The sequence below is a fragment of the Daldinia caldariorum genome, assembly GCF_022478825.1.
Source record: "Daldinia caldariorum strain CBS 122874 unplaced genomic scaffold F4812scaffold_5, whole genome shotgun sequence".
Lineage (NCBI taxonomy): Eukaryota > Fungi > Ascomycota > Sordariomycetes > Xylariales > Hypoxylaceae > Daldinia > Daldinia caldariorum.
In genome coordinates, this window is record NW_025953041.1 from 1,445,070 (window position 1) to 1,456,790 (window position 11,721).

The 11,721-nt window shown below is 47.7% G+C and overlaps 4 protein-coding genes across 4 annotated transcripts; 3 read left to right on the forward strand and 1 right to left on the reverse strand.

The window, feature by feature from the left end:
* Nucleotides 1-608: 608 nt before the first annotated feature.
* On the forward strand, nt 609-2,418 carry F4812DRAFT_333416 (uncharacterized protein). The gene has a single exon (XM_047931577.1). The coding sequence runs from the start codon at nt 902-904 to the stop codon at nt 1,838-1,840; it is 939 nt and encodes a 312-aa protein (XP_047791827.1). The 5' UTR covers nt 609-901; the 3' UTR covers nt 1,841-2,418.
* Nucleotides 2,419-5,682: 3,264 nt separating this feature from the next.
* Nucleotides 5,683-6,665, reverse strand: F4812DRAFT_470432 (uncharacterized protein; the record flags this gene model as incomplete). The annotated part of the gene is made up of 3 exons (XM_047938981.1): nt 5,683-5,891; nt 5,948-6,100; nt 6,167-6,665. 3 exons carry the CDS (start codon nt 6,663-6,665, stop codon nt 5,683-5,685), a joined length of 861 nt encoding a protein of 286 aa, XP_047791828.1.
* Nucleotides 6,666-7,773: 1,108 nt separating this feature from the next.
* F4812DRAFT_423426 (uncharacterized protein) lies at nt 7,774-9,023 on the forward strand. Its single transcript, XM_047933753.1, has 2 exons — nt 7,774-8,246; nt 8,305-9,023. Exons 1-2 carry the CDS (start codon nt 7,858-7,860, stop codon nt 8,888-8,890), a joined length of 975 nt encoding a protein of 324 aa, XP_047791829.1. The 5' UTR covers nt 7,774-7,857; the 3' UTR covers nt 8,891-9,023.
* Nucleotides 9,024-10,430: 1,407 nt separating this feature from the next.
* F4812DRAFT_470433 (oxidoreductase) lies at nt 10,431-11,627 on the forward strand (the record flags this gene model as incomplete). Its single annotated transcript, XM_047938982.1, has 2 exons — nt 10,431-11,062; nt 11,135-11,627. The coding sequence occupies exons 1-2, from the start codon at nt 10,695-10,697 to the stop codon at nt 11,625-11,627; spliced, it is 861 nt and encodes a 286-aa protein (XP_047791830.1). The 5' UTR covers nt 10,431-10,694.
* Between the last annotated feature and the right edge of the window lie 94 nt (nt 11,628-11,721).

The window sequence follows — 11,721 nt, forward strand, 5'->3', positions numbered from 1 at the left end:
TGCAGTACGTACCTACCTAAATATCGGGAGGTTTCCATGTACGTGATATAGGTATCTAAGGTACCTATCAAATGTCCGCTATTTCCTTAAGTACCGCAGTACCTCTTACCTGACTATCTTACCCTCCATCACGCAATTTTTTCTTGTCTTGAAATGCACAATATGTACGCATTTACGCATAGAGCTTTACCGAAGCGGACACAAAGAAACTCGAGATCGCAGATGACCGAGACTAGACAATAGGAACTCGCAAACAAAATAGGAATGACGAGAATGACGGAGCTGGCCATGAGCCTCACCAACGAGATTACCATCTGATGTCATAGGAGGGGCGCAGTCAATATGGGCCGTACGGGGGAGTTCTTGAGGGGCAGAGAGGGAAAACTTGGGGAGTCGTACGGGGGGGATCTCATCACCGCTCCTCGCTTGATACCCTAACGTAGCTGTGTCGCTACTAGGAACTACTTGGCCTATTTACCTGTTACTACCTTGCTACGCAGGCTATCCAGACTACCCAGGCTACGCGAGAGATGAATTCATCGGTGGGTAAGCTTAGAAGCACGAATATCCTCATAATACCATTGTTTCATCGATTACCCGCCCTGTCCACGACTCCCACGCCGGCTACGGTAACTTCGGCCTTTCCTGGTCTGGCCTAGGTATGTATATCTGGCCTGTCGACTACCGCGCATAGGTCCATTAAAAATCCACGAGAGCCCATAAAAAAAGGTCAGATGGTTGGGTTGCACTGGTTGCACACGACTCCACGAAAAAAACACCGCAGAATTCCGCGATCCCGTTTTCGACTGTACAGAGCCTGAGAGCATACATGGCAACACGACCCTCCGCGAAATGGAGGGCGCCATTAGACCTCGCTAGTATATTTCGGTAACCAATTCAAATGCGAGAGAAGACTTGTACTTGCGCACACGGAATTACTCGTTTGCTACCCAACAGCAAACTGCCGATTTTATTACGTGGGGTTAGGCCCCTTCGACGACATTTCCTATTTCGAGAACTTTTTGGCCTGCTGGCCTGTCGGCCTTATTTCCGCTTAGATAAGTCCAGAACAAAGTTCACATTATTCCTGGGGCTATATGTGGGCCAATGTGAGAACTGGCTGAGGCTGAAGTCACGACGAGAGTTCCTGCTGTCAGCTGCCTTTGAAAACTTTTATTCCCCGGCATTTTTAGAGCGTAGAAAATTAATGGGCAAAAAAAAAAAAAAAAGAGCATTCGACATCAATAACGTTATGGACAATAAAAAATTTACTTGCGGCGAAAAAAAAAACAAGCTTGCGAATAGCGGCGCTAAGCTTCTTCGCTCTCTAGCGCCTGTCAGTCATTACCAAATACGTCATCACGAACAGCATAGATTGGTCAACCTGCCGATCTGCTTGCGAACGGGCAGGATTCAGGGGCTAGTCTTTCGCCCTAGTCCCTGCGCTTACTCGACCCTAACCGTATTTAAGCCTAGTATGTCTGGGCTAAAGCCACATCTGGCGCTTTTCCTTGAGACTTGGCAACTTCTCTGCCGACGCGGCGGCTTCCCCGTTTCTCTTGGGCTTTTGAAAAGTCGCCGCAACATGGATTGTGACCTTGGCACGCCGCGGAATCGTGAGCTAGTTGCAGAGTTAGCAGAGTTGGCAGAGTTTAGGTCCAAGACGCAGAAGAGAGTCCCTTGGCGTGACCGTAACTTCACCGAGTGCGTGCCAACTCGGGCTGGCTTCATTGGGGGCCATTGGAATAACTCGGAGCTGTCAAGTCAAGCTTTTACTGTGTCTTGTGTTAGGATTCTGATCCTTGCAGCCGTGATAACGTCCCCTCGTTATCAGTATTGAAATTTCATAGTACCTAGCGCTTGGGAAGAAATCGCTCAACCCCCAAAATTGACTAAAATTGATCAGTAAAATCGATGAACGATGCTCTTCTTGGCTCCGCGAACGACTATCGTTGCCCAAGAAGCACGTCGGTCATTTATAATTAGATGCTCTCAGGCCTGTGGTCCGCATTCCATTCCATGCTTTTCGGTCCGGGATACTATGTTGGTCCTGTCAATCCTTACGCTAATCGGTGAATAATCGAACAATCGAAATACCCCGTCAAGCCTAGTCGACCTTTTACGCATGTGTCTCCGACGTGTTTCGCAACGAGTTAGGTATTCCACGCTGAGTAACCCGTTCTAAGACCGGTTCTCACATATTTAGGCATAATTCGAACTCTGGAATACCAATGAAGCTTCGAGTTATCTTTAGAGTCAATAGTCAATAGGATTTATAGTCCCGACGAAGGACGATAAGCATTTCCGAGACGTCATTGGCGGAAATTATTATAAGGTTAAAAACTAGGTAGTCGAAAGAAAAGTTACCAGTCTTACGGAGACGGTAAATAGCGGGTTCATGAAAGGTACCCCTTTCTCCAGACCCCAATAAGTTAATGGGGTCAATGAATTTGTGACTATCGGGTTCTAACCTCAATCTTGGGGCTAGACTGATTCAAGTACAAGTATCTGCGCTCGGTCAACTCTAGCTGGAAGAGCGGGTACCCATTTCTGATGCTACCGGAATGTTTCGCTGCTGGAATGTGGAGTTGATCCGAACGGACGCCTAAGTCGTGATGATTTCTTCCAGTCGTATGCTACACCCTAAGTTCCTAAGCGAATCACGGATAGGTTAGTAAAGTTCGCAATAGTGTCTCTCTCTAATAATTCTAACGTAATGTGACTTCGACAAGACCCGTTGCATTAGCCAGGACGGTAGATGAACCACGAAATAGGGAACCTTAACAAATTTCGAATTAGTTATTAGTTATAATACCTAGTACATCTAACTAATACCTATATCAACGACTTAGGTGGACCGAGAAAGGGGCGTGGTGTTACCCCCAATGAGTCGCCGTTAGCAGGTAAGGATGAACCCAGTATCTTAGGATAGGCGCTATTCTGACTCCTGAGTGATAAAAAGACGACAATGTACTAAATACGATAATAGGTACCTACTATGCCAGCCAAGGCAGCGCAGCACCGACCGCGAAAACTCAGATTAGTACAGACATATAGGCGAATTAAACATATCCGTATAGAATGCAAGACTCTACAGCTAAGACGAGCTCGGTGTACAAAGCTAGGGCCCAACGAATCATTCAGTCTAATAAGTATTGGTTAATTCTCGCATGCGTTTGTGGACCCGATCTAGAGACGCATTTCTCCGTTATGTTCCACCGAGTCTCTTCGACCCGTAGCATTGGAAAGTGGTAGCTCTCCCAGCGATTCGGAATCGGTCGATGTCACGGGATCTGGATTTCTCTCTCTCCATCTCGTTGGATCGACTCCGATCCCGTTGAGGAAGCTAACTTCAAGTCTGGACCGAACATTCTCATCCATTCTTGGTTGAGACCAATAGGTATAAGACATGCATGAGGTAGGTATCTACGCGCTCTAACCAGTAAACCAAAAGAAAGCGGGCTCGGAATAGTCCAGAACTTCGTATCCCGCAGGACGTGTAATTCTATTGTATCGAAGAACATAAGCAAGGAAATGCCTGCATATAGCTGCGGTCGCCATAGGGTGGGTAAGATTCGCTGTCAACGCTCGCAACCCCTCTCCTTGCAACGAGATTACTGTCAACGCCGAAAACCTGAAGCAAGATCTATCAGGCACAATCGGTGCTACACGGTCAGATGTCAGATGCAAGTTTGTGGGAGTGTCGCTCATGCAGAAGTAGTTGGTATGCCTGTAATACCGGCTAACATAATATAAAATACTTCCGACTGCGATGCATTTTCGCAAGATTATCCATATGCACATGAGTAGCTGCTTACATGAAAATCACACCGATATATCAGCCGTGCACAATGGATAACTCTCAGATTCTATCGGAAAGGATTAGCATTAGCCTGACAGCCCGGTGGTTGAAGCGCAGTAAAGATCAATGACCGGCCTCTCTACACCACGTGCGGTTTATCGGGGCATTGGAACGTGTTGCACCAACCTGAATAATCTGATTCGGCGGACGACGACTATGTTCAACATTATAGTAAAGTTGTACAAGATGTCGGGTCCAGCCCGGTAATGAACAACTGCTGGGAGTGATCGCGACTTGGTTCGGAAGCACGACGCTGTGTAACTATGAGACCGTGCCACCTCTTTATATACTACGCCAATGACCTTGCCAATCAATGGGGATAAAATGAGTCGAGAGCTATAAATTGATATAAAATTCAAGTCGTACTCGACAATGACTCGCCTATATTTAGAGACAACAAGTTCGAGACCTCCACGGCAATTGAACAGCCCCCAAATACCTCGTAATTGCTGTTCGCAACTATCAGAGTCATATCTGTACTTGCAACCAAGCTTATAATGCTATTAAAGCTGGATGAGATGCGCAACCCTTGCCGATAAGTTATATTTACGGCGTTAAGTCGAAGATTGCATCTAAGTACAGACGGAGTGCAGCAAATACCCTCTGACACATGCTATCTAAAGAAAATTATCTCGCTCGTTATATCCCCTTTGAGGAAGAGACAACAAGACGGCAAGTCGGCAATTCCGCAAAACAGAAGGTCGACAGTATACTATCTGCAAGCTCCTAGCACACGAGGTATATATCGTTTAATCTCAGACCGTAGCACCCATGCAGTAGCACAAGACGTGTAATAAGACCGCATTCGAGGCCATTCTGCAATTCGAAATTCTCGACTCTCGAGTATAGTAGAGGTCGTAATGGATAAACACAAGCTTTCCCATGCAATAACGACCCCAGCATATAAAATCCAAATACCTACCTCATGCAGTCTCCAAATAGTAGACGCTACTAAGCCCTGCAGTTGTCGTGCAGGGCCAGGGGTTGGCCGGCACGGGTGATCTTCAACGCTCTAGATCCTTTTGAATCCTTCCCGAACGAAATGCAAAATGTCCCCCAGGTGTGCATATATGTACAATGCCTAATGCACGTATGTATGCGCGCGCCCCCTCCCCGTTTAGCGACGTGAGATTGGGCAGCCCGTTCGCTCGGACCATCTCGGAGGCCTGTTCCGCGCGGGTGGACTGATTTCCGCAACCCCATTCGGACCAGTCTGCCGGCCTTGCATATCTGCCTACGTGGGCTGGTAGAGAGGTCGTCGCCGCTGAGAGGCTGTTGGTCGCGACGGTGGCGATGTACCATGGTTTAGGTGTGGCCTTCGGCTATCGCGCGGCGGCGAGTGGTGTTGGAGCTGAAGCTGGAGCCGGACAAATTTCGTGACGGGATGGTTTAGATCCCGTAATCTTTCGAGGAAGAAGGTTAAGCTTTCCAACCATCTCGAGGTTTCCTTAGCTTACCTAGGTGTCCGCACTGTGATAGGCTCCGACGCCTCAGACCGGAAATTACGGCCCATGGTGTTGCTGCAGTGGGCTGACGGGGGCAGTAATGTAAGAAGGTCACGAGGCGGCTGTAGGAGCCTAGCTCGGAGGCGAGTTGAGAAAATTGCGGGCAGACAGGAGTGCCAGTTTGACATAATTCGGGGGTCATCCGGGACCGACCAAATCAACCGAACTCTCAATTAGGTATGCATCTAACAAGGGGGAGATAATCAAGCTCGTCTCTGACTACCCTTGATCTCCGCGGATAGAACACAGGGGATTGGGTTTCTCCTTGAACTCAACAATATTATGCCGAATTCGCATATGACTTTCTAGAACACGCTAACTATCAGAGTACACATCTTTGAGCTCCTGGCAGTCAATGGTGGAACGTGTCCGTACAGGCTCGAAATTGCCTTCCCTTTCTTTAACATCCTCCTTGACTGGCTCGCGAACTGTGTTGTGTTCTACCACAGTCTCTGGCCGGTGTCGAGCAGGTATCGAGCAGGCATCGAAGGAATAGGCGGCGGTTCCTTGCTCACGTGCCATTTCTAATTCAAGCCGATTCACTCGGGAAGGGAACTCTCCGGTACTTCGACTAATCTACCGTCTGCTCCGGGGACGAAGTGGCGAGCAGGGAGAATCTCAACGTCGTAAACCGGTTGGATTCGGTGGTATACATCATGGTTGTGGATCTCGCGGTAAATCTGCTCTTCCATGATTTCGTGCACGTGAGGGCGAATGGTTTCGTGCGTGACAGCTAATATAACTGTTCAGCTAGGGACTCAAAGTGCTTTGCGCTCTTACGGCGGCGGACTGGACTCACCTGGGGCGTAAGTAATAGTCTGATCGGTGTCTACAGTATCCCTTAGATCTACAACCTTCTCACCCTCTGAGGAACTACGTTCTCCTGAGCTACTAGAAGTGGTACTACCGTTTTTGTTTATTATCTTTACTGTGTGATCCTGATCTTGCTGCCTTGTGGGTGGGACTAGCTGGTCATCTTTGTTGTTGCGTATTTCTACCGGTAATGTTTTTGGTTGCTCTTCCGTACTAACTTGTTTATCCATATGGAAATGCCCTGGCATTTCCTTCCTGGCGATATTCTTGGGATTCTTGTAGCCACTGGCCTTGTGATCCACTGAACTTCTATTGTGTCTTTGGGACTTGGGACTTGTGATATGATCTTCTTTCATATTTTTATGATCCCCACGGCGATCAAGACTTTGTCGGGTTTGCGACAAATTTGCTTTATTTCTCTTGGGGGCCATCGAACTGCGCTCGTCATAGCCTCGTCTTCTAAACAGAGCCTTGATTCGATGCATCGTATCGTAATTAATTTTTTAAGTAGGACCAGGGAAGGGGTGAAAGGTAATTCAGAAGTCTCCTTAGGCAAAACTGACTGGATTAATATTACCCAATCTACCCACCCACAAGCAGTTATTATATTAAGACTACCTAAGGTTACAGGTAAAGTCCAGTTTCAAGCTGGTATTAAATATTCGAGAAATATCTACTGAAGCTCCTATTTGATAGTCTAGAAGGAAAAGCATGGATCAAAGGATCGTCTCCAAACCCTTCATGACGAATAGGTAATTCAAAAACTTGGACGTCGCCATGTAAGTCAATACCTAAAATGTATGAGCGTCACATCGTCTTCCTATCATTCAGGTACAACGGAGAGCTAGCTCATAAAGAATTTAGACAAAAGGTCTTTAAGCTCACCATACCGGTTTCGAAGCTTCTTCCAAAGTTACCTATCGCAACACCGTACCTAACGGAGGTAATGTAGGTAATGAATGCGTTGATTTACTAAGGAAAAGAATGCATTGCCTGGTGCCAAGGATGATTCGAGGTGAGATCAATTACGACGACATGTTCAAACTTCAGAGTCAATCGAAGCATTTCCGAGGCCCTGATTCGCGAAGACTAAGGAATTTAGCTTTCACTTTAGCACTAGCACGTTGTTGTCTCAACCTTCATATCTTTAGCTAAACATATCATGAGGATGGTTTCTTGCTGAAGAAATCATGTCTTTGCATCCTCGATGCATTCAGAATGCAAGACGTCATTGACATCAACTGGCTCTAGCTATTGCTCAAGCTACCCTATCCTCTACTATCTCTAATTCTCTTCACATGGCAGCATAGCCTGTGCTTAGCACTGGAACTTCCGGATCTTCGACGTACATTCCTCCGCTTCGTGGAATTCACTTCCACCTAATCCGCTTCTGCCGCACTGACGTGATTGGACACTTTTGATAGACAGTGGCCTAATTCGGTAACTCCCAACCAAGGACAAAAGCTAAAGATTGACGACGATTCTGGGGGTTAGCTTGTCAGGCATTACGTCGATCATCTATTTATCTCAATATATATATGCCCCTTTCTGTTCAGCGATGTTACATTGTTTTATCTTCATCCATTCAACAACAATTTGCTATTTATACCTTGAACTACCTACCAAATCTTTTCTAACTTTACTCTCTATCTGCCGAGTCTTATAACCCTATTCAAAATGAACAAGACTAAGGAAACTATTCGTGACTTTATTGGCAAGTCTGGCCATCACGACACTACTGTGCACGAGTCAGTTCAGCCTGCTGTCAAGAAGGAGACCATCAAGCCCACAGAGCATGAAGAGATTAATACCGCCGTGGACAAGGAAATCCACCAAGATCACTACCACCGCACGGTTCAGCCCGTTCATGATAAGGAGGTTCTCCCTGAGCAGCATCAGCACAAGGTCGGGACTGTTCAACATCGAGACTACGACCACCGAGACCATGAGAGCACAAAGAGGGCCTTAGCGGCCGAGAACGAAAGGTTCAGAGACGAGCAAGTCATCCAAGGTACCACACATACCAGAGAACATGCCCCTACAGTCCAGGGCGAGCATATCCATCAGTAAGCTTCCTTCATAGCAACAAGAGTATTATGGTATAAAAGCTAACGCTTTGAAAAGCCACGTCCACGAGACTATCCAGCCCGTGCTCCACAAGGAAACCATCCAGCCCAGCGTTGTCCACACGACGGTGCCAATCCACGAGACTCACCACAACCCTGCGCAGCACCACTCCACGACCTCCCTGCCGCCTATCAGCGCAGAGGAATACCGACAACACGGAGGCGCTCTGGACGGACAGAAGGAGCGCTTCGATTCGTTCGAGGGCGAGCCGAGGAGCATCCGGGGAACCATCGAGACCATGCACGAGGAAGGCCGCGGTCTCAAGAACCCCCCTGACGGCGTCTTCCACGGAGATTTCAACCCCTTGGACGGAGGTCGGGACCACCACTTCAAGGGCAGTGCCGGCGGGGCGACTGCCACAGGCGCAGGCACAGGCGTTGGCGCAAGTACGGGTTCGAATACCGGCACGAGCCAAGGCATGTCCAGCCAATCGGCCGCCCAGAGGGAATACCGCGACGGCGCAAGGCGAACGTCGGGCACTTCTGGCGTGTCCGGAACGCGGAAAGAGAACCCGAGTCTGTTGAACAAGTTGAACCCCTTGACGGACTCGAACGGGGATGGAAAGGCCGGATTTATGAAATAAGTAATGATGATGATGATGACCCTGAATTGGATGATTTAAAAATTCCGTACGGGTTATGGATGGTGTTAGAATTTCTCGGAATTATAGGCCATGTGTTTACTAGCACAATATAATAATGGTAGTAGTAGTAAAGATTTCATTGTTACCTAAACTACTGTACCCTCTGCTAAATGTCTGTCAATGGGTATTATGTTAAGGGGCAGGTTCACACCCCTGACCTCGAAGATAATTCGCGTACTAGCTCGGAAAGGTACTGGCTTCATACTTCTCTGCAAGTCTTGAATAAGAGCCGAAGTAGATATTTGCACCTATGAAGAAACTTGCCAAAAGCTAAGAACTGGTTACAACAGAATCAACAATTTTGCTTAAAGGTAATCTCCTACTTTCAAGCACATCTGTAGACTCGCCCATTTGCCTGCCTTGTAGAAAGTTCTTGGCAACTTTTATATGCGGGTGGATTTATGGCTATTAAACTAGCAAACACAACTATCACCATAAAGACTTGCTAGGCGTGAACAAGTGATGTGCTCATCCGTCACATGCTAATGAGAAAGGACTTGCATGATGTCTGAATGGGCCTAGGAGGATTAATGCTTACAAAAATTTGCTTAGCAATAATACCGTATCGTATCTGGTCTGAGTTCGGGTTAAGTATTATTATTTATCTTCATCTATCCCGCTTGACTCGGAATTATCGCGTTTTGCTCTCATCCCCGACGCGATAGGCATCGCGGATTAACTTGATCCATGCAAGCGCCAAGTAACCACGAAATGGCATCTTTTGGATTTCAGTAACATAATCCAATCATATGCTATTATTACCAGGCAGAATGGCGTCAAAAAAAGTGCCTATTCCACTACCAAGCAGGTCATTTTGCTATCCGCATAGCTTTACCGAATCGTCTTGTAGGCTATCAAAATAACTACTAGAATAATTATAAAATTTTGCTCTATATGGAAACAATTTTTTGAATTTAATTTGTCTTGTATTCGCTGAAAAAGGTTGGTGGAAGGAATATTGGTGTTAGGCACTTATTTTGACGGCATTCTGCCAGGATACTATAACCACGTTGGTAACAGCTTCGAAAGGAATCAACAGTGCCGTACCGTATACAATAGCCTATGTCGCCAACGTCAAGGTGGAACTTATCTATCATGCGTACTGAGTACTTCGGGCAGATTACGACGATGGCTGAGCAGAAACTTATCCCCAGGATGATCGGTAGGTAATTTGAATAATTAAGTGGAATTTTAACTGTAGAAAATAGGCTAGGACGGTATTAGAAAGCTTCTGTTATCAAGATCGTACGTCACCAAGCATGGAGGATGACGAAAAAGCCAATATAGCGAATCTGCCTTGATATCGTGACTGACACTTGTATATCGGAAGAAACGGAAGGATCATGCTTTGCATCACGAACTACAAACCCGATAGTTATGCCGAAACATGGCGAGCAATGGTGCAATTTCAAGGGTAAGTATTTAAAGGTAAATAGATATTTAACTGTGGTTAGGTTTGGACATCTTCAGACTGAACCATCAGGATAGAGTCGAAGGAAAGAGTCAAACAGCACCTCCTTGCCATTAAACTATCGCCGTTAGATCCGAACAGGTTTCTACTTCGCCAAAATGCGTTCCGTTTCCGCGTTGCCCGTGTTTATGGGCTTGTTGGGCGTAGGTATGGCTCAGAGTACGTATAGCCCTTTGCTCGAAACTACCTCTACATTCATACAAACAGCTAAAACAACACGCAGAGGAAAATGTCACGCTGATAGACCCTATCAGCCGCTTCGATAACATCACTATGAACCCGCCCCCTCCCGGGAAGTTTCCCATCCTTCAGACCAGCTTTGAGACACCTCCGGATTGTGGCGAGTATAGCTACAGGGGAAGGGGTCGACTGCAAGGACTCAACGCCTTGATAACGGGTGGAGATTCTGGAATCGGAAGATCAGTCGTCATCGCCTTTCTACGCGAGGGTGCTAACGTCGCAATCAACTATCTCCCAGAGGAAGAACCCGACGTGGACGACCTCGCAAATTTCCTCGAGGGAGAAGGCTTATCATTCGAGCGTATCCCCGGGGACTTACTCAACGAAACTTTCGTCACCGAGCTTGTCCACGAGGCCGCGGACCGTCTTGGAGGCCTCGATATCGTAGTCCCGAACGCTGGGTGAGTTACCTGAATTCCAAGTTCTACCTTAGGTTAGGTAGACATACCAGGCTTTGACTAACTGTCCACTAGATACTCCGGAGTTATCAACGGCGAGACGTGGCGACCCATCGAGAAGCAGTCGACCGAACAACTCGAGCGCATCTTCCGGACCAACGTCTTCGCGAACTTCTTCCTGGTCCGCGCGGCCGTGCCTCTGCTCCCCCGCGGCGGGAGCTTCGTCTTCACCACGTCAGGCATCATCAACACCGTCAACAGCAACGCGGTCGACTACGGCGCGAGCAAGGCTTCCATCAGCTACATGATCCGCAGTCTCTCGGCCCAGCTCGCCCCCAAGGGGATCAGGGTCAACGGCGTCGCCCCCAGCATCACCTACTCGCCGTTCTTGGCGACCGCTGGGGTCTCGAAGGAGGCGATTAGGGCTATCAGCGCGTCTAACGCGTACGGCCGTATCGAGCAGCCCGCCGAGTTGGCGCCCATCTACGTCAACTTGGCTGACCCCCTGGCGACGTACGCGAGCGGAAATATTTGGGCCGCAACCGGTTCTATACCTGGTCCCGTCTAAGCAAATCAATGGATAATAACATTCATAGCTGTTGTGTTAGGAGGTGGCCCGAAGCGCGTGAGGGGTAGTAGACCATGCGCTATTGGACACATGG